This window comes from Citrus sinensis, chromosome 3 (assembly GCF_022201045.2).
Source record: "Citrus sinensis cultivar Valencia sweet orange chromosome 3, DVS_A1.0, whole genome shotgun sequence".
Lineage (NCBI taxonomy): Eukaryota > Viridiplantae > Streptophyta > Magnoliopsida > Sapindales > Rutaceae > Citrus > Citrus sinensis.
In genome coordinates this window covers 28,011,636-28,034,848 of record NC_068558.1, presented here as the reverse complement: position 1 = coordinate 28,034,848, position 23,213 = coordinate 28,011,636, and the positions used below count along the sequence as shown (strand labels likewise).

Below are 23,213 nucleotides of genomic sequence, written 5' to 3'. Positions count from 1 at the left end.
AGACAGAGTTTCAAAAGAGTACATGCCAAAAAAGAGATCTCAGTTGTATAATCTTTTTTATAAATATTAATTATAATATCTGATATAATATCAATAACAATCCTGTATAATAGTATTAAAAAAAATTATCTGTGGAGTTTCGTTTGTGGAAGTAAGCAAATAGGAAAAACATCAAATATGTTGTAAATTGAAAGAATGTTGCTTCCGGTGTTTAGGATTTTTCAAGCATCCTTTTTACTTAAATTAAAAATATATGTAGATTTATGGTTTAGGTATCCAACTAAAATTTGTCTTCATATGTACTAACTTCTAAGTTTTAGGTGAAAAACATAAAGTGCTAAAAATCAACCCTCAGTTTAATGAAAACCACGGAGAGAATGACATTGCAATATATCATCATTCATCAATATCAACAAATAATACTATACTAATCTTGAGAGAGTGTTAACTCAAGATACCATACAGAGCAAAATCTTTTGTAGTAGAATCATCCAATGATATCATGCCATGTGTATGATTCATTTATTGTAACACCCAACACAAAACAACAGCTTCCGGATAATATGATACAACAAATGCAACTTGAACATTCTTGCATAAGTTGAAAGATTCAGAAAGCTTCTTTTACCTCGCCCATAAAAAGAGAGAGAAAAATGAAAAACAACCTACAGATTGAAAGCTCAGCGACAGTTTTAAAGCTGAACTGAAATGCATGAACAAACAACTAGGGAGTATATGCTTTTATTTTTTCTTTTTATTTTACTTAAATCTGTAAATATTTATTTATTTGGGGAATTTTGGGGTGGTGGGGGAGAGAATATGAACTACATTCAATGGCAGAATTTACACACAATCGGAATTCTTAGGAGTTTATACATTAAAGAAGAACTGAAACACTTCAATCCATAAATAGCAAGCCAAGACAAACATATAATCATAAGCTTAACTTGTGGAGATACTGCTTCATTACATTATCTACTTCCATGAAGAATACTTTTACCTCAAGCTCATCACAGGCCACGGATTTGCTCCAGGCACAGGGAGGGCAGGACGTACTATTGGCACTCGCCTTACTACTGAAAACGCTTCATTTAGACGAGCAGCACGACTCCTGAACTGAGACACCTTCTGCACAAGTTGAACAGTGGGAATTTGTTATCTGTCAATTCTTGCTAAACATCGTTCACCAACAAAGTAGACTATTCATTTACAAGAGGCACATTGTTTGAAATACCATAGAGGAAAAGGGAAGAAGTTCCTCAAAATTTAACGGCAGCAAAATTAAATAATTCTGCATAAGATTTATAATAGTTTGAACTCACCAAGTAAAATCAATACAAGTTGTATCCTATTCTTCTCTTCATATTCACACTATGAATTATAAATTTACATGATCCATAAAGAAAGTTCTCTCTGATTGACATAGACAGTTCTCCATAGATGGTCCATGAACCCTTCACATTCCAAACTCTCACTCTAACATAGGGAAAGAGAAAGAAAGAAACTCCGTTTTATCCCTATAATCTACTATGATGACTATCTAATCTCTTTAATCTACTATGATGACTATCTAATCTCTTCAGCTGCATTGCTTGTATATACCGTAAATGCATAAAAGATCAATCTACTACAAACATAAGACCATCATGATCTAGAGAAGGTGGTTAACCTTGGATGTTGACAAAATGTGAACCAAGTGTTTAAGGAAGCTATGCTGCAAAACTGATTATGTGTGACCAAAGGGATCAGATATGACAACTAGCAAACTCATCACAAGGTTACTTATCTAAAGTTAGATAAATATGTTGGGAGGGAAACCAGGTCAATTATTACTTGACTCCAAAATGCAATCTGGTCAAAAAATCCAAAAGAGATTAGGACCCAATTCAACCAAGCAAGATATCGTATGTGGTGGTGCGCACATAGCCTTGAAGGCAATCCTAGTAAAGGTTCCGATTTATCTTTGTTGATTAATCAACTGGTTATTAACTAATAAGAAACAAGAGAGAAATAAGGGAAAGTGAGAGAAACTATGCTAAACAGTAGACAGAGAATTAAGAGAGAATATCAATCTTTATTGATTGAGCCGCCTTCTACCCAATTAGTTGCATAGAAAAAGCCCAGCTAATTCAGCTACAAAGTGGGAGGGAAACCTCCTATTGCCCACTTTGATTTTTAGACAATCTTCACATGGGTCCTGCTAACTAGGCATTAGACGGCAATGACGTCTACTCCTGCACCGAGGTCTTATTAAACGAAACTACCTCAGTAACTCTCACACTACAGATGTGGAATCTTGCAAATAGAGTTACTTCATCCACTAGAAATCCCTAAAAAATACATCTCAACAATCTATCCATTTTCAAGGGCCAGAAGTCCTCTGTGGGCTTACCTAGTTTTGCTCCAAAAACAATTGTTACAACGAACACCATTAAAGCACAATTTGTGCACTTTGAACATGCAGTCCTTGCCATTTTATTTTCAATTTACAAGTTCCAATTCGGGTCCACCCACATGGGTTTAAATCTGCTTTGATATCAATTGTTGTACTAGGGTCTCTTTAAATCCAATGCAGTGTGCTTTCAGCCCACAGTTTCCAGTTTCCAGAGTTTTAGGCTTTTCAAAAAAATGACAGCATGCTTATTAAAGACAAACACCATGTTCTATATACTAGCAAAGAAGCTCCTATTCCAGTGAAGCAGGATATCGCACATTGCCTACTCTTATTCACTAACTAGTAAGTACGTCAAACCAGATGCTTGCTCAAGGCAGACGTCAAGTCTTATAAACAAGGAACTTTGAAGTCACAAATGTTGGATAATGCTCACAGGCTTGCATCCCAAATAGGGAAAAACCAAAATTTATCTAAATAAGTATCCACATCCCTTTGTTATCTCCACAAACAAATTAATATATAAATGGTTTATATAATTCTAATCATGCAATAGGTAACTAAATAAAATTTAGGTTAGAAAAGTGGCCAAAAAGTTTCTCTTGATTAGAAAAAGCTGCCTAGCTAAAAATTTTAATTTCTTATCTATAGGTATAATAATAAGTATCACAAAGAAGGTACGTTCTCGGTTAGATGAAGAGCATATAAAAAGTAGCATTTTCCGGTCAAAATTAATCAAAAAATAGAATATGTATTAAGTTTATTAAATGTTCAGAACTAGAGTTTAAAGGTACTGTTATTTAACTAAAATAAATTTAATAAAATTAAAGGGAAAATTCAAGCAAAAATATTCAATAATTCTACAAACACAATTTACACCGCAGTATACATCCAAAGCTGTAGACATCCAAATAGAATTAACATAATACGTTCACACATTTATCAATTTAAATTCCAATTTTGATTTAATTTCAAATATTACCAATTGTAATAGCAAAACAAATGCAATAACTGACCTTATCATCAAGAGTAACCTTCAGCTGCAAGTTCCTGCTCTTCTGCTTCATCTTATACAACCTCCGTCCCAAGATAACCAATCCCATAACAGCCGCTGCCATGGAGAATGACCAAACAGGATTAACCTTCAAAACACAATATTTCAAGACCTCGAAAGGAACCTTCCACCATGCCACCCGTTTCCTCTCCCCATCACCAGCTGATTTCTCTCCAGCTCTGCTTTCTTCAATAGCAACATTTGAATTCTCTTCCATCGAGCCATTTCCACCCTCAAATTCAACACAAGCCTCAGATTTATCTTGCTTATCCACATGATCTCCAAAACTCACCTCACTCTCCTTCCCAACACCCTCAAAGCTCATTGAAACCAAACCATCACCACCAGAATCAGACCAGAACCTGCTTCCCAAATCCTTATTTTGGTCTTGAACTACTCCAATTCCTTCGAAATCCACTTGGCCTTTTGTACTTTCATCAAAACCCAATTCATTTCTCAGATCAAAATCACCAAATTTCATCAAATTATCAGCACCAATCCCCCTTTCTCCAATTCCTTCAAAACCCACTCCATTTTTCAAATTTTCAACAAAACCCAATTCATTTCTCCCATCAAAAGCACCATATTTACGCTCATCAGACCGATCACTTCCCGAATCAGACCAAAAACCACCCGAATTCTTTCTCTGGTACTGAGTCTCGGACCCAGGATCAATCCAACTCGGATTATCAGACTCAACAGAACCCTCTTCACTCACAACAAGACTAGTCTTAACATGCCTTTTTTCATTATCAATTGAAAAGTAATCAGCCCTAATCATACCTTCAGAGTAATCCCCCTCAATTTCCTCAAAACTCCTCTGACTCTCAACTGGGTTCTCCGAGTTAACGACGTCCGAGTCCGTGTTTTGAAGGAGTTCCCACTCTTGGAAGAGCTCACCTCCAGCCCCTGCTGCTGCTGCGACCGCTACTGGCGATGACGACGACGATGACGAATCTCCTTCCATGTTTTCTTTTGATTTAAAAACAGTGATGAAATTCACAAACCCTAAATCTAACCCTAACAAAGGAAAAAGAAAAAGAAAAAAGCCAAAAGTGATGGTGATGATGAATGAAAGAGTGAGAGCGAGCGAGATAGGAAGGTTTAACACTTCTGGTGGCAGCTCATGTACATGGAATTTCGATGACCTCATGCAATCTCAAACCGTCCAATCAGACGGATAAGGAATAAACGGCGGATGATGAGATTAGTTTTAAGGGCTTTCAGAGATTAGATGGTTATAACAAAATAACGTTTTGATCCTCAATTTGTACTAAATCGCAAACGAGGACATATATTGTAAGCATTGTCATATAACAATCCATTTTATCAATGTAGATTTGTTTAAAAAAATATTTAAACAAATGTAGCAATGACAATGTCTAATTAATGTATAACATTGACTCCAATTATGAGACATTATAATTTATAAAATTATATCAAATGTGTAGTTGATTATCACTATATGATAGTTTACGTGCGATATTGCTTGTTAAATCGTTATTTAATCAAATAAATAATTTAATTGTTATATTATATCTTATCTAGTTCACGATGGTTGTAATCAAGAAAAGTCTAAATAACTATTACTTTTTTTAAATAAAAATCAAGTGTTGGTGAAGGTAAAACTAACATTTATTCATTTCAAAAGTATCTAAGACCATCCCAATTTAAATTTTAAAATACATCCCCATATCATAAATTAGATATTGATATAGAGGTAAGGTTAAATTAAATTCGAAAATATCAAATTGTCATTGATAAAAGAAATGAGTCAAAATATAACACATTACAAACTTAGTGTCCTTCATAACATATTTATAAAATTTAATTGGTTTTATACAATTCGAGCATACTCGGAGGTCTAAATGGATATTTCCCTATGTCTTTACACAATCTTTGTTTCTGGCCAATGACGCTGTGACGCATGATAAATGAGTGAGGTGAGTAGTACAGGAACATTACTGGTAAAGGCTGAGGTATCCTTTTCTTGTCAGTGAGAGAATTGAGAAGAAAAGAAGAGGGCAACTGTCAAAACGGCAGCAATTTTAAAGTATTAAAAATTTCAACCATTTTGTTTGAAAAATTAGTTGAGACTGTTGTTAGGAATTGCGGTAATAAAAAGAAGCCGCGACAATTTTTTTTTTTCACTTTTTAGATAAAAATGTGAATTTAATATTTAAAAAAAAATTGATATCCGTCAAAATTTTATGATATCAAAAAATTTGGATCAAATACTGCGTTAAGTTTATTTATTTTTCCTAATTTTCTATTAAGTTGGTCCTTAAAACAATGTACATACCCTTGAAATATAGTCAATACTAAATAAAAATATGTGCCATATATTTTCCTCACGTATATTCAATATTAAAAAGACCATAGAAAAAACTTTGAAAATAAAATTTGACATAAACGTCTTGTTGGTATTCTCTTTTAAATATTCCCAACATTCATTTGAAAAAGAAAAATGTGGGAACAAAAGCCAAGAGCCATGAGAAGTGACAAAGAGATTCTTGTTTCTTACTTAAGATGTAAGTTGTGTTGATGACTTGATGGTATTAAGAATAGAATGAGGAAAATTATATTATGGGTATGATTTTCTCTTGGAAACTAGGATAGTTATGTAATTTAGTCGAGCTTTTAATGAAAATAGAAAAGTATGATGACTTTCCATGGACTTAGGCATGAATAAAGCTTTATTGTAATTAAAATTTTGTGAGCTGAATTTGAATTCAGACTTCTTTTACCGTCCGCGGAAATTTTATTAAATAAATTAATTTGAAACCCAGCATAAAACTCTAACCGACTATTGAGAATTGAGAGAGAGAGAGGTTCATAATATTATTGAAAATAGTAGATAAAATTCATCCATTCCATTAGCTCATTTGACTTTATTGTCCTACTAATTATTTTTGTACCGAAAAGTCAGATGCTAACTTATGAAAACTTAAAGAAATTCTAAAAGTGCGATTGTTTCAATCCTGTGTACTGGATGTAAAATCAATTAGAGTCAAAACCAAGGACCTTATTTTCTATTATTGTTGTTGTGTGCTGGACTCTAAAAAACCGTTGAATTTGGAAGAGACAAATTATTCATAAGTGTTTGTGTCAATAGTAGGTAAATGATAAGAAAGAGTCCAAATCCGGAGGCTCTACAGTCTACACCAAACCTTAATTAAGTCAGCCAAAATCCAATTGCAGTTTGTTTATTCTAATTTGAGCATCCCATTTCAACTTTTTTCTCATAAAGAAATCTTTTTCTACTAAAAAATGTCCAAACAAAGACGATTCATAGAAGGCTGCATTTCTTGCAAGCAAACGCAGAGCATCATGAATTTGATAAAATTTTGTACCGACCTTTTCAAAATATGCGATTGATAATTATTGACCAAAATATATATATATATATATAAATAATGCTATACACGTGACAAAAAATTATAAAAAAAAGCACATAGTAGTTTTACTGGCCTTGACTAGATCCAAATCATAATTAAAGACCCTCAAATTTACATACAACATCATTTACGAGTCTCTAATGACCATTTCCTCTCTTCTTCAAAATTTCGAGAGAACGCATAAAACATCATTGAACGCCCTTAATTTACATGAAACATCATTTAGGAGTCTCAAATGAACATTTCCCCTTCTTCGGAATTTTCCGAAGAATATGCGTAAAAATAGTCATCCGAGAGTAATATGGTCATCAAAGGCATTCAACGATGTTTTATGAAGACTTTTTAACTACTGTAAAAATTTAAGCAAACAAAATTGTCCATCCATAAAGGACTTCATAAAATCAAGGACAACACTTATTTCAATCAAAATTCTTTAATTAAAATTCTCGAATCTATAAAATGACAACCAATATAATATCGGACAATTTCTACAGGGGAAAAAGGGGGGAAAAAACAAACAACAAATCATCTTCCATTCAATTTTTTACACGTTTGTTACCAATATGTCGAGATGCAGATATCAGACATGCCGTTGCAGCTAATGACATGCAGATTAATTGATATTCCAAGCGTTGTGTAACGTAGCAGAATGGCTTAAAGTTGTGCTTCAACTAAATATTACGTTCATTGGTTAAATCGTCTTTGAATTTCCTCAACAAAGTTACTTCTGGAAATAACCTCCTCTTGAGTGGTGTCAATGTTCTTTAATTTTACTATTCCTTCATTCAGCTCGCGCTCACCCACAATTACCATCCAAGGGATTTTCGACTCCCTGGCACGATCAATGAGCTTCATCACTTTCTTATGGACCATGTATTCTGCTTTCACCTTGGCATTCCACAGCTCGCTGACCAGTTCAGCAGCTAGAGGAAGTTTATCCCCGAGCAAGCCCACAAGTACTTGCGTCTCGGTGGCTCGAATTATCTGCCAACAAAAAAAAGAACAATAATTAGTACACTGGAGTAGATGGAAGAAACAAGCCTGACACAATTTCTTTAACTTCTTCCTAATGAACCAAATATGATTTTTTTCCCCTCTTTTCTTGAGAGAGATGCAACTACGTAACATCTAAACGTTGTACAGGCAAAGGCACAATGCATCAAGGAGTTTTTGGACAGGGACTTCAAACAAAAAAAGGTAAACAAGTAAAAAGCTTAAAGAAAAGGGGAATAAGCAATAAAGAGAGTAAAAAAGAGGGTAAACAAATTTCCATTCCTTAAATCCTCAAGTACAATGAAACTCGAAATGATTAATGGTAATATTTTAGCCACAATTTGGAGCTCAATACCACCCTGCACCCTAGGTCCACAGCTATGCAATGCCAGAAACTAGGCAATGTTGGTTTTCCAAGGATTTGTTTGGTAAAAATAACAATATCTTTGTATCTATGGCTTCTACCATACAAATCGATTAAATAAAAAGTCATTAATAGATAACATAGTGATATTATTATGTAAAACAAATATACAGATAGTTATAAAGATGCACTTGAATGTCGTTAATACCTGGTTCCTTTCTTTTTGAATCTGCTCCATTATAGTAAAGACTCGCTCAATTCCAAGACTGACACCAACTGCAGGAACCTGCTTTGTACCAAACATTCCGATGAGGTTGTCATAACGTCCACCAGCTGCAATTGAACCAACCTGATTGCATAAACAAGTTAGTCACATTATCATAAAAATAAATTGGAAAAAATGCAAGGTGAACAGATTTCATCATACTAATAACAAACAACAGCCTGAGTGAACAACTTAATGCACATAAGCAGTAATACAAGCTTATAAATTCCTTTAAAATAATAATGATAATGATAAAAAAGGGTAAATATCTTAGTGTGAATCATAAACAGTGATCAACACACCAAGGTTTGTTGGCTTAAACCCAATAAACAACCAAAGATATAAGAAAAAAGATGTTCCCAAGGTAAGCAAATTTGACATCTTCTCAGGTATTATAACAATGCTCAATGGTGCAGGGAATATTTTTATCTCTTCCCCCAATTTATTTATTTTTTTACTTTTTCTGCATATGGCATCCAAATTCACAGGAATTTCTCTAACTAGTCAATATCCATCCCAAGAATTTTTGTTTAACATCCGTTTACCACTTAGGTCTTGTTTGGGATTGATATGTTGTAGCTTCTACTGTAAAAAAAACTGTCATTATGAAAAAAAATTAATAATATGTAGTAAATATAAATTTTAAATAATGATTTTGACAAAATTATTAAAGATATAATAGATTTTCTATTATATAAGTGAAAAATCATATCAACATAGCTTCTAAGCTATAGCAGCTAGTGTTTATCAAACACTTTAATGTTGTAGCTTAAAACCTCAATCCCAAACGCACCCTTACTCCTAATAAATATAAGATCAGTACCCGACAACTCAACAACCGGCACTCTCATGCAACCAAATTCCACACTCAAACCCACTTATTCTACCATCACTTCATAAAGCGCACACATAAACATAGCAACAGGTTTTTCCCAATGGGAAGACAACCAAATAATAGCATGTTGTTTAATAAGTTTTATTTTGACATAAAACTTTGATGTTTACCCTAAGAAATTTAGAGAAAATAAATAAATCAACAAAAAATTGCTTCAATTTATGTCACTGGTATTTCTGAAAAACACAACTCCAGCTTTTCATTCAAAGTTATATTTGATTGGCATATTTATTCCAGTAAGAACAGCTTTGATAGGTTACAATGCAAAGCCTAAATGGTCCATAAGCATAACTATGGATAAACAACCTAGAATTGGTGCATCAAATGTCAAAATAACAATATGATTATAAAGGCACGTTGATTCATATATGCCTAATGCCTCTCTTTCAAGAAAACTTGATGAGGACAGGTAAATCCAAAAGGATAATGAAAAATTACCTGTGTGGCCCCTTTGAAAACGGCTTCAAATATGACACCAGTGTAATAGTCAAGACCTCTTGCAAGACTCAAATCAAAAACCACTTTATCAATGCACTTTGACTTTTCTAGAGCTTGAAACAAAATTTCAAGGTCATCCAATGCAAGTTTAGCTGAACTGTTTTCTAAGAACAGGCTGCCCTCCTGTCTAAGCTTTGACAATAATACCAAAGGAGATCCCCTTTCTTTCACAAATGTTCCAATTCTATCAGCTGTCTCAAAAGATAAGCCCTTCTCCTCAACCTAGCAAACATTGATATTTAAAATATCATTAACCATGCAAAATCATCATTTGATGACCTAATAAAATATAGAAAGATCCACTGTTCAACAATAAGAATCTAACAAGAATACAAATGCAAGAAAAAGAGGCAAGATATAATAAGTAGAAAAGAAAGGGGAAAATTCAACAAAGTGATCTTCACATAAGTTAGAACCAAAACTGCTATATATTAATTTGAAAAATACTAAAAGAATATGGCCGCCCTCTCGCAGAATATTTTACGGCTGCTAGACTGACTTCCAACCTCCATATAACACAGGCAAGTGCATTAATCAATTGGTTAGATAATAATGCTCACTTCTTTCTTCATGTTATTTTAATTTTTGAACAATATTAAAATTACCATTTATCAACCAACAAAAACATCAAAGGCTACCAACAGGAACCAAAGAACATAGTGCAATAGTATGAATGAATATTTACTTACCATTTCTTTTTTAATCTGCTCAAAAGATTGCTTGTCTAGCTTGTCAATACTTGAACATATAGTTCTGAATTTTTCAGAAGGCACCCCACATATTTCCAACATGCCATCCAGTAACAGCCGATGATTCAATTTTATCTGTGAAATACATCACAAAATAAAAGATGAGACCATTTTCAAGAAGGTTCTGAATACTGAATGCCAATGACTGTTGAATTAACTGGGTTAACAGCTACTGTGATAGGTTTCTAATTGAATCCCAAATTCATTGACCTTAAAATTGCAGAATAAAAATATGCATGTTTCAATGGCCTTCAACATAATTCCACATCTGTTTAACTCCAAACAAATCCATAGTATGAAATATTTAGATACAGATAACATATCCAGTTGGGCTTTTACAGATACAAATCAGATATCCAAGTCAAGTAAACACGTGTGCTGTATTCACATATCAACTTCAAATTTCTTAGAAGCCAGGAGAAAACATCATAAAACCAAATTGTATATGAACACAGCTAGAACACATTTTGCAAGATTTACCTCATAATCTCCAATATCTAGCTCATTGAGCAGTTCTGTCAAAATTTTCACTACCTCAAAGTCTGGACCCATGCGTTCATATTGGCCAGCAATATCAAAGTCACATTGATAGAATTCTCGGTATCTTCCTTTCGAAGGATTATCCCTCCTATACACCTTAGCTATTTGGTGTCTTTTAAATGATGTAAGGCCATTCATAGCCACATACCGAGCAAATGGAACAGTTAAGTCATATCGTAGAGAACAAAGCTCTCCGCCCTGTAAATAAGTTACCAAAAGAAGAGTTATATTCTGCCAAAAATAGATAAGTATAATATATTCTTTTGCATCCAAATGAACAAAATAAAATCAATGAAATACTTATCAATCCCCAAAAGCCCCAACTAATCCTCAGCAAATAATGGATTAACAAAATCATGAAATACATATACAAGGTCATTTAGATGCTGACTCAGGATCAAGAGAAACCCAATATAAGATTAGTCTAAAGAAACTATCACTTAAATGTTTACAAGCAGTAAGAGGTTTCAAAATTAATGGCCATACTGGTAAAACTGAAATTAAAATGAAGGAAATTGTAAATCAATTCTTTCCATGCTCAAAACCTTAACCAACTTTGGGCGTGAAACCGGAGTGCAAAATGTATAACTGAGATACAAAGCTACATCATCAACTAGCATTTGGTTGTCCCAGCAATCACACTTTTCATTTACAGATTAAGGGCTTAAAAGTCAGCCAGCCATAATATATTCTAAAGATGACATTTTCAACAGCTCGAAGATACCCACATAATTGATGCATCGTGTTTAATTCTTTCCTAGCAAAAAGGACATAAATGAAGAAGTGCAAAACGCTGTCTGTTTCTCTCAGCAAATCAGACATCTACAATCAACATGGCTAGTTCTCCAAATAATTAGGACATATGTTTTACATGCTTTTGAGGAAACTAGGAGGAAGTTAACAGCATAAGTCCAAATAATTCAATTATTGTATGAAGTTAAAATTACATGTGCAGTGAATCACAACAGCCCCCAACAAAATGAAGGAAGGGGGGGGGGGGGGGGGAAGAGCATAAACATGCAAAATGCAGCAATTGGCAACAAGCAGTTACATGCTAGAAACAGACTTCGCCTTAAATCCAAAATCCGTATATACTTAAATAAGCTTTAAATGATGCAACTGAAACCAACCCTCATTTGTTCTCTTCTACAAAAGGTGTCAAAGAAGTATCAAGACATGGTAGAAACTATAAACAGATGATGATAACAAATAAGGACAAATTGCGCCCCCCCCCCCCCCACCCCCCCAAAAAAAAACAAAAGTAATAAATAGGAAAAAACACGGACTGAGTTGACGCAACTAGTGATCATGAATTTACCTGGTCAGCGAGATCATAAATCAACTTTGAGTCTTCTCCATATTTTCCCATTAAGGTCTCTCTCATTTCGAATACAGGAGTATCTAGGGCCATGGCACCATGCCTCTTGAAAACCTCAGTTATAATCGAGAATGCTTTTTCTCTTACTGCCATTTGTTCTTTTGCAAAATCACGAGTACCCTGAAATCCACAATAATTCACACAATTTCAGAATGCCACAGACTTCACTCAAGCCAAAGAAAGGATGGCCACAGATGGTCAAAAAGAATTATATAGATGAATTAATCTGAATTCTCCACTAGTATGGAAAAATCTAAATGACCAGACATTACACAGATAGGCCATACCATTCTATCACCCAAAAGAGTGCATAAGTATGAAAGATAATCCTTTTTTACATTGGTGATGTCAAATAAAATTTAACATTAAATAGGAAAAGTAGCTTCCTTTAAAAAAAAAAGGAAAATCAAATGTTCCTCAAAATGATTATTAATGTCCAATCCCGCTTAGCATACATTGCATAATTTAAATACCAAATAGTGTTATTATATAAATTAATAGTAGAAATGAACTAAATCTCAATAAAATTCTCAAAGGTCAAATCCAAGACCTCCCACTTGCAATGCAACAACTAAACCAAAGGCCTTTTATGTAATTAATAACACATCAAATGTCTGCAAAGGTATGCAGAATCGAATATAAAATGATTTTTCCAAAGTATCATGATATATTTACTGACCTTACTTTAGCAGTGGTCTAGCATCATGCATGTGAATGTATATCAATATTTTTTTTTTTGGGTTGAATTTGCTCAACATCACAACTTTGGGTGCAATTCATGTTTATCTATAATTTTTTCAATTAAGAATAGTCATCATAAGCCATGAAATGACTATATTATTAACTTTTACACTAAAAGGTAACAGCCTCCATGCATTCTCTAGCCTTGCATGATTACACACATGATCCCACTATAATGCTAAAATATGTACAGTATACTCAATACTTTTACTCAAATATTTTTGAAATGAATGTTTTTACTCAATCTTTTCGAAATGAACCAAAATAACAAAATTAAAGTACACATCATTACCTTAGGCAGCTTAGGAAGCCTTCTACTTTCATTACTCTCCACAATCTCTCTGATTTTCGTCAACAAACCATCAAACTCTGGGTCCCTTGGATCAAAAAATGAAAAAAGATCCTCACTCCATTTTTCCAATATCCCCAAGCTCTTACTCTGTAACCGATCCTTAATCAACTGCACTATGACCCCTGTCCCCTTCCCCAAAACCGCCTTCTTCTTTTTCTTCTCACTCTTCTTATCCACCACCACATCCCCTCCATTCACCTTCTCACCCAACAATTCCCCACCTTCAAGGGCAACAAACGCAAGCACTGCCTCCCAAGTGACAATCTTCCACACCATCCCCAACAAAACATTTGCTTCGCGCAAAAATTTCACATAATCCTCTTCAAAATTTGCATCCAAAACCAACTTGTACGTCTTTCTCAAATTATCACCACTCAAGCAATCCTTCTCAAACAAGCTCCTTAAACCATAGCTATTAATTGAATTCAAGTTCATTTTTGCGCGATACAAACTACTCTCACCCAAGTTATGAATTGCCGCGGCCAATGCTAGCACATTTGCCCCCACAGCCTTGGCAGTCCCACTTATCCCAACCTTCACACTAGAATTCAACTCAACTCTTGTACTTGAATGCACTGATTTCACAACCTCTCTTAATTTCCCATTTATTTTTGGAATTTCCAAAATATCTTCACTCTTCATTTTCCCCACTAACTTAGACCCATTAAGCAACACCTTCAAATCACCAGCAACCCCAATCTCCTCCTTAGCAGTAAACCCGTCACCCGAATCTATCGAATTGAAGGCCGCCACGTCAGCTCCAGACGCTTCACACGACAACGCAGCCACAGCATCAATAATAGCCGACAAAGCCGATGACTTGTGATCCAAAACGGCACAAATTCCAGACAAAACAGATGGTAAACTCAATTTCTCTAAAACGATGCGTTCGTCTTCAGTCACATCTACTGATTCAAATTGTAGGGTTTCGGTTTGGGAATTAAGAGTTTCTGAAATGAGAACGGGAAACGCCGTACGGATGGAGGAACCAAGGAGGAGCTTGTTCAGGAGGACGGTTAGAAAAGCGCGGGATTCTTCAAGAGTTAGGGTTTTGGGAATGGGGATTTGGAATTTTGTGACAGGTGGAGGGTTCTGATTGGGTAATGTGGAAGAGAGTCTATCAAGAGCCGATGAGTCGACGCGTACCTGAGCGAGGCCATTGGAAATGGCGTAGACAGAGGAGGAATTGAAGGATGAGCCTTTGCCGCCGACCGTTATGACGGCGGCTGAACCCCTCTCCGCCATTGTTGAAGCTTTTGGAGAGAGAAAGAGAAAAAGAAAGAGAGAGAGAGAGAGAGAGAGAGAGAGAGAGAAACGGAGTGAGAGAGCGTTAGTGTTTGCGTAGTAGTGCCGCGCGGTAGGGCTTTGTCGTTTTGGCTGTGTGTACGTTGCCGTTTTGCTTTTAGCATTAGGGTTTAATAGTTTGGGGTTTTGGAGTTGACTAAAGAGGTATTAATCCAATATTTAACAACAATACAAGTAATAACATAGTTACTAATTCTTTTCACATGGGTCAATTCTATCTAATACTATAAAACATTCATTAATCTTTAATAAAATAAATGATTTAGTTCACATATATATATATATATATATATATGTGTGTGTGTGTGTGTATATGCATGTATGTATGTATATATGTATGTATGTATGTATGTATGTATGTACATATGTATATGTGTGAGTATATATTATCATTCTTCTCTAAGAGTATGGTCGAGTAGTTTTCAAACAGTTTTATTTGATTGATCAGTTAGATTTAAATCTAATGAGAGATAAGAGATTAAAAAATAAATTAGATCTTTGATCACCTCTTACCTTTTATTAAAAAAGTAAACAAATTAAAAAATATATAAATTATCATCTTGACTTATGCATGAACATTAAAATATGTAATATGGGAATAATTTCTAATTAGATATCTCTAATTATAATAAAGTCAAAACCTTGTAATTGAATAATTTTCTGTATATATATATTTTTTCCATGATATTTTCAATCAGTATTAGATCAAGATATGGCTTTACTATTTTTTTTCAATAGCATTTTCAATCACTATTAGATCAAAATGCAGCTATCATTATTTTTTAAATTATCCCTAATCTTGATCTAATGGGTAAGAAGCAAAATCTCACTTTTAACAATATTTTCATTGTAGACAACCTGACACAAAAAGAAATTTAATCTGAATACCTGGGCTGTCATCAAATTGCCAAAAGCATGATGCTTACAAGTTAAGTTTTCTTGTTTGTCATCAAGCTTAGATAATATATGAGTTCAATGGAAGATTAACTTGGAAATAGTAGCACAGTATACAATATACACCCTCTTAAACTCCTAACTGCATGATATTTAGTGAAGTTCTATAACTAAATAACAATGACAGTCATAATTATGTACCAAAAATAAATAAATAAATAAAAGTAACATCAGACAAAGATGGAGGATCACAACTCTAACCTAATCATAAGCAAAAACTTGAAGACAAACACACCAAAGAAACTTCAAACAGGGCAATTTCAAGTTGATATTAAATGCTTAGCTGAGAAAATACACTATAATTACAAATTCAACAATTCCTCCTAATCCCTTTTTCTACAAAACACAGCTAAAATAATATAACTAGAAAATGGAAACAGCAATCATCAAGCAGTCTAATTCGAGGCCATCTGTGTAACTATTATACATCCACTTAATTACGAAAACTTGTTACATATAATGCTAATGTAGTGACTATGGTTCTATTTGAAGTTGAGGTGTTGTACCTTTTAAGGTATAGCTGCTGTGAAAAAAAAGTTATAACTATAAAACAAAAATTAATAATATATAATAAATATAAATTTTAAATAATAATTTTGACAAAATTATTAAAGATATAATAAATTTTCTACTATTCAAGTAAAAAAATCATATCAACATAATTTGCAAGTTACAGTAATTAGTGTTTACTAAATACTTTAATGTTGTATTTTTTAAGTTACAACTGCCCATCTTCACTTTCAAACGCACTCTGTGTATTATTAACTATTATTCCACAACAACAAACTTCCTTGATTGAAAAGGTAAAATCCCCTTTGTCAATGACTTTGTCAATTTAGTACAAATAACGTAGCTTAGCAGCGGCCATTGATGCATGTGTGAACCGATAGTAAAGATAATAGAGTAATAAACAGTTATTTCTTTTAATCTTCTATCTTTTTTCCTTTTTCCCTTGTTTGCCCTTTTAAGCTTAGTGATTTTGCATTGGTGATTTTTGTTTATCACGCAATTATCCTCATTAAGCTCTGTGTTTTTGCGTGATTATTGTTTCTCACACCATTTGCCTTCAAATAATTAAACGACATCGCTTCAGATAATTATATAACTGGAGTTTGCAATGTAAGTGCTTTGTTGTGGTGAAGTAGTATAAATTGCAAGTTTTTTAAATATTCAATTATTTGTCCACTCGTGGAAAATTATCAATTTGTCATTTACCATCAAATCCAACCACCTTTGTCTTGTAACCATAACACGAATCTTTGCATATATTATCTTAGCAAATCTAAAATAACTGTTATATCAGGTGTGTGACGTCGCGCACTAGATCAACTCTCTATTCTTATATATATATAATATTTTATTATATACATATATGTACACCTGAATAAATTAAAAAAAAATGAAATTACCCAAGAAAAAAAAACTCTACTGCCATATGGATATGGCTATATAAATGGAAGAAATATAATTCATAATTGAAGGTTGAAAACATTGATACTCATGAAACATCACTTACACAATTAATCAATATTATGATAAGTTGTCAAAAGAGGCAACCTCACAGTCACGCAGTTAGGAGAGAATATATGCAAATAGCATGGCTGCTGGTCTCATCCACATATTTTTAGTGAATTAAATGTCCATTTTCTTCATATTCATGGAGAACAATTAGGAACGTGTAACGTATAGTTAATGGGGATGGAATACTAACTCAACATGCGAGAATCTACCATTTGATGAGTCTAATCGAATTCCATCAATGAGATTCACAAATTAATCATTATCATTTTAAGAAAGTGGTAGTACGTGCTTTCCATACTTTGTAGTTTAATTAATGGTCCATTTAGCTCGGTGTCGTAAGTATGATACAATAGCTTTCCCAAAAGTAGGTGTTGGAGAGAAACGATTAGCTGTTTGATTCGATTTTTTATCCGAGTCCTCGACTATTAAAAGAAACTTTATTCATATATCCATTTAACGTTATATCACCCATAACCCATGTATTGATTAAGTGTGAATTTGGGTAGTTGCGCTGTCAAACACACCCTAAGTTCTAATGACAAAAGGGACAAGTGGTAAAGGGCACGTTAATCATGTGGGAAATTTTTAATTTACCCCCCAATATAATGATAATTTTCAATTTATTCTTTTAGGAGAACTTTAATTTAATCTCATTTTCATTCAGAACATGATGGCAAATAGGGGCACATTGATAATTTTTTTTTTCAATTTTTTTAACAGAAATAGATCAATTGATGCTTTCACACTTTTAAAGAAAAAATTAAATATTATTAATTTAAGTAGAAATAAATTGAAGTTTACCTTATTAACTTTAAAAATCACAATTTATATAAATCAACTTTATATTGAAACAAAGTAATCAATCTTATGAATCAACATTTATATTAAAACAAACTGTTTATTTATTTATTTTTTTAAATCATGCAACTCTTAGATCTCGGTGGGATTTTGTCAATATAATTACTTTTGCAGCGTAGTCACGTTGAAACCTGAAAACGAGCTCAAAACTTAGTGACCGACATGACATTCATCTGGAAATAGAAAAGACATGTCCTATTCAACCTTTTAGCAGAAGATGACATGAGGAAACAGTCATCTATAGAAGCTAAAGTGACAAACAGAAACAAATCAGATCAAAACGGAAGCTTTGAGAGTCGTTTTTGACATACAATTGAGTAGGCACACGTTTGGCACGTGTGGGAGTCTGTTGGAGGCAGTTATTTTGAGCGGGAAATATCATGGCAACATGCTGATCTTCCCAAACTGCCCTTATAAGGGTGATTATTAACAGCCTACAATCTCAGATGTTATCAAGGAGAGAGAGGGTTGTACAGAGAGAGAGAGAGAGAAAGAGTTAACCTTCTTGAATTCTCTTAGACTTACTCTGTAACCATGAAACATTTTCTCTTTGATTAGTGAAAGCATTAGGCTTGATTTCTTGGTGGATATATGCACCTCTTGTTACGAAGCACAAAGGGGTTGTTTCCATTTTCATTTTTATAGTCCAAGTGTAATACATGTTTGGTGGACCTGAATCAAGAAACAAATAAACAAATAAAATAAGATTCAACACAGTAATATTAAAACCGAGAACGAGTTATATACGTTTTGGGCGAATTACGAAACAAACTTTAAAATATATTATAAAACAAAATTTTAAACGTTCCCAAAACACTTCCACTTCTTTTCTCTCCTAAAACAAAACCTTATCTGTAAACTGATCTTCTCTTCTCTCTCCATTATATCTAAGCTCACAACTCTCGTTCATGGCTTTTGCTCTTCTTTTTCAACAAATATTCACCATCACTGAATATTGAATAAGCTCTTTGTTACTGCTTTCTCTCTCGGTTGCTGCCGCTCCTCTCTCTTTCTCTCTGCTGCTGCTGCTGTTCTATTTGCCATTGCTGTTGTTCTATCTCTGCTCCTGCTGCTCTCACTCTCTTCTACTGCTGCTCTCTCTGTTGTTATGGCTCTGTCTCAACTGCTGCTGCCACGACTTTGTAATTCGTGATGTTTATCATGTAATTCAATAATTATTTTATTTAAATTGTTGTAATATCATCTTAGTTATAGTTTTTAAAAAATGACAATGTAATTTTTTTCTTTCAATAATGCTAATACTAAGTTAATTATGGTACTTTTGTCTATATATTTTTATGATTTAATAATGGAATAATTGTTTAATTTTAAATTATTTGTTTAGTGAATTATTGCTTAATTGTTCAATAAATTATTTGTTTAGTTAATGGAGATTAAATAAAAAATCATAGTATTTTTTAAATATTAAATATTTAATAAAAATTATTTTTGAAAATAGTACTACCGAACACATATTTACTATTTTTATCATTCTCAATTGTATCTATCGAACACATATTATTATTTTCAGTTTTAAAATGAAGAATATAGAAAATGATACCAGACACATACTTAAATTCGAAATACAACAACTATAAAACACCATTTTCATTCTCATTTTTATTTTCAGAAAATAATAATTTAGATACAATACCAAACAAGCCCTAATTGCTTTATGTTTTTGGTTCTGTTTTTTCTCTGATTTCTTATTGTTCTTGATTCAATTTCTTTGTTCTTTTGTTTTGATTGATTCTTGGGTGCTTAGCTTGTTTCTTTGGGTGATTAGAATCCATTGTATTAGGCTTTCAATTTCAACAAATGTCTACACTATACATGGCACAGCGTCATCGAGAGCTTAGGGATAACAACCAATGAGATCATATCCTTTCAACTTCAATATCTCAATCTCTCTGATTCTCTCTTTTATTTATTTTTTTCCCTTGCATACATATAAAAAACAGAAAGCAAGAACATGCAAGTAAAATCCATCATAGCCGTAATAGAGTTCAGAAATTTGCATGATTTATTGAGACAAAATATGGGGAAAAAAGATTAAGGAATTAAGAGAAAAATTTAAAATTTAATAACTGGTCCACTCCATTTGTCAACCCTAGGGCTAGTATAGCTATTGCTTAAAATTAATTAATGCTATTATTGCTGATAAATTACACGATTTATTGAGAGAAAATTATGGGAAAATAGATTAAGGAATAAAGAGAAATTACTTAATTAATTAAAATAATTGTTGTAAAAAATGTATTCTTTTTTTAAAAAAATAAATAAATTTCTTGTAATTAAAATGATTATACTTAAAACCTCACGACATTTTCAAAAAAATTCATTAAAGATCTCAAAAACGAAAAAAAATAGAGAACAAGAAGTAAAGGCTCATACTTTTGGTTTAGTTATAAGTCAAATCAGGTCCTAAAATCAATCAACTGTGTATTTTGAATTCTCGTGAAAGGATAACTTGTTTCTAAATTCCTATTACCCATTTTGTACCTCACTTGAAATCTAAATTAACCAAGTCTAACTTAAGGGGAAATGGTACAACCACTTTGAAGCTAATTGATTTTTCTACAAGTTACAAACATAAACAATAACCTAAGTTCAATAATTTCAGTAAAGAAATCTAATAACCCTAATAATCAATATCACGTTCGAGAAATTGTTTGACCAAAAAACTTAAGTTTATCTCTTGATTAAAAATGTTTAAAACTAAATTGGTTGTTTAGAAAGTACCAAGAAAGGCAAAAGTTTGAACAATCATCAAATGTTTTTAAACCAAGGGAAATGATACTTTAGCTGGAACAATAACGTAGGGGTGAAGGAAGTGTCGGGGCTCTTTTAACCAACGAATGGTGGTTTTATTGACAATAAAAATTATTACAAGGGAGTTAATTGCAATATTTCAATCAGAAGACAAAAAGGACGCAATCTCATCAACAATACAAACACCCTTAGCCCTCTTGTCGATTGCCACGTACTCTTGTCCCTCGTACTCAGTGTACTCGTTCATCCCAACTTTCCCTTTCTTTTCCCACAACCCCTCCCCGAAACTCCTATTTAGAAAATACCCCTCCGCCTCCACGGCAGCTACCGAAACGGCACCGTTTCCGTCATTTCCTTCGCGTCCGCCCTCAGCAAGCCGAATGGGGAGCCTCTCGTAGTGACCGAACCGGGTGCCCTCCAACTCGTCCAAACGCGCGAGTCCCTGAGTCGACACGGAGTACAACTCGCCCTTGACTCGGTTGCCAGACCTCGGGAGGTTGATGAGATAAGGGATGTTGTAGGGCCCGCAGACGAGTGGGTACGATTCGTGGGTGCAGTATGGACCCAGAAAAACGGCGGCGTTTTGATCCATCAGCTGTTGCATTAGATAGTGATTGGGGAATCCTCTTTTCAGCGTGCCATATGAGAAGATTAAGTGGGTTTGTTGTTTCGATTCATTGCTGTTAATATTATCATCACTCATGGTCAGCGATGATAACACGCAGATGGAGATGGGGATTAGCAAAAACAAAATGTTGTTGACTCTTGGAACTAAGCTAAGGCAATGGTAAGTCCCACAAATAATTTGGGTAATGAACTCTCAATTTCACTGGCCCAATCAGAGATTTAAATTGGGCCTAAGTATTCTAAATGACAAATTACTGTTTGGTCCCAATTAGAGATCGCAAATCATTAGATTGATCCATTCATGTCTAAATTTTTAGTAGTGATGGGATTCTTCTCATTAATTTTAGAGTGGGCTTATTAGCACCTCTCTAAATACCTCTTAATACTCATTTTCTTTTAACACCTCTTTCAATGAAAAAAATATTCTTAATTAAAAATTATTAGTGTAAACTCATTTTTTAATTTTTATTATTAAACTCCATTTCAACAAAAGTGTTTCTTACATTCAAAAGAAAAAAACAACGGTTTTTTCTCTCCATTGTAGCCACATGTAGTAATAAATTCTTTTGTTTATATATTTTATTTGGACATAAGAACTTGAGTAATAAACAAGTTTCAAAGAGCTGTTCTTCATTATAGTATGAAATTTCAAAGGTTTCAATCTTAATTTGCTACTTGCCTTCGCCTTCCTTAGCTACTTTTACTATCTTAAGAAATATGAAAATTAATTTTAGATGAAGGGAAATCTTGAAATGTGAGATGTTGTAATACATGTTTTTGCACAAAATGAACTAGTTGCATTTGGAAATACCTTTTCAATGGCATTCATTAGAGCTAATTTATTTTGATGAGATGGACATGGACCGGATTGGATTTAGAGGAGTGTATGGTGGGATAGGGTTATTAATGAAGTTGGCTATGGCTAGCTGCTTGGGAATTTGTTTATAGTGGTGGTGGTATGAGATCCTGACACTCATGACTGGGTATTTGTAAAATCCTACACTCGATGTGGCCGCCACTAGAATTTAAAATTGTTATACGAAAATATGCGGTATAAAGAATTTTTATGAGAAAAAATTTATTTAACTTTTGAGTGAGGTTTAATTAAAAATTGTCTTATTATGTAATTTTAATAAAGGTTAAAATTTAAAAATAACTAAATAGTTTTAAGAGGTTTAGAGGGGTGCCAATAGTCCCACTCTTATTTTTTTATCCCATGTGCTTATGCGACATTCATATGATATATGTTATCTCATTTGGGATTATTAAAACTTTGTATACTACTACTAGTTAGGAAGAATAGCAATGCTTATTTTTTTAATATTTTTTAAACTGCTAATGATTATGTTTCCAAACCAATGCACATAATACAAAATATGAGGTTCAAAGTAGGAAACTCAACTTAACTAAGCTCTTCGGTTCGTGACTTGAGAGTGCAGCTGCATTAAATACTTGTTGGGAGGGCTTTATCACCCTAGTGATCCTACTCAGCTCAAATCTGAATTAATTGGGACGCAATGTAGTTTTCGGATATTAGATGGTTTAATACACCAAAAA

At 33.4% G+C, this 23,213-nt stretch overlaps 3 protein-coding genes across 3 annotated transcripts; all 3 read right to left on the bottom strand.

Moving 5' to 3' along the window:
- Positions 1-810: 810 nt before the first annotated feature.
- Positions 811-4,588, bottom strand: LOC102629677 (uncharacterized). The gene is made up of 2 exons (XM_006478367.4): positions 3,409-4,588; positions 811-1,128 (listed from the first exon to the last, which is right to left on the bottom strand). The coding sequence occupies exons 1-2, from the start codon at positions 4,411-4,413 to the stop codon at positions 997-999; spliced, it is 1,137 nt and encodes a 378-aa protein (XP_006478430.2). The 5' UTR covers positions 4,414-4,588; the 3' UTR covers positions 811-996.
- Positions 4,589-7,258: 2,670 nt separating this feature from the next.
- Positions 7,259-14,987, bottom strand: LOC102629391 (histidine--tRNA ligase, cytoplasmic). The gene is made up of 7 exons (XM_006478366.4): positions 13,560-14,987; positions 12,467-12,646; positions 11,089-11,346; positions 10,549-10,683; positions 9,800-10,081; positions 8,410-8,550; positions 7,259-7,828 (listed from the first exon to the last, which is right to left on the bottom strand). The coding sequence occupies exons 1-7, from the start codon at positions 14,862-14,864 to the stop codon at positions 7,529-7,531; spliced, it is 2,601 nt and encodes an 866-aa protein (XP_006478429.2). The 5' UTR covers positions 14,865-14,987; the 3' UTR covers positions 7,259-7,528.
- A 6,115-nt stretch (positions 14,988-21,102) lies between these two features.
- On the bottom strand, positions 21,103-21,817 carry LOC102629100 (putative gamma-glutamylcyclotransferase At3g02910). Its single transcript, XM_006478365.4, has one exon. It carries the CDS (start codon positions 21,730-21,732, stop codon positions 21,169-21,171), a length of 564 nt encoding a protein of 187 aa, XP_006478428.2. The 5' UTR covers positions 21,733-21,817; the 3' UTR covers positions 21,103-21,168.
- Positions 21,818-23,213: the final 1,396 nt, after the last annotated feature.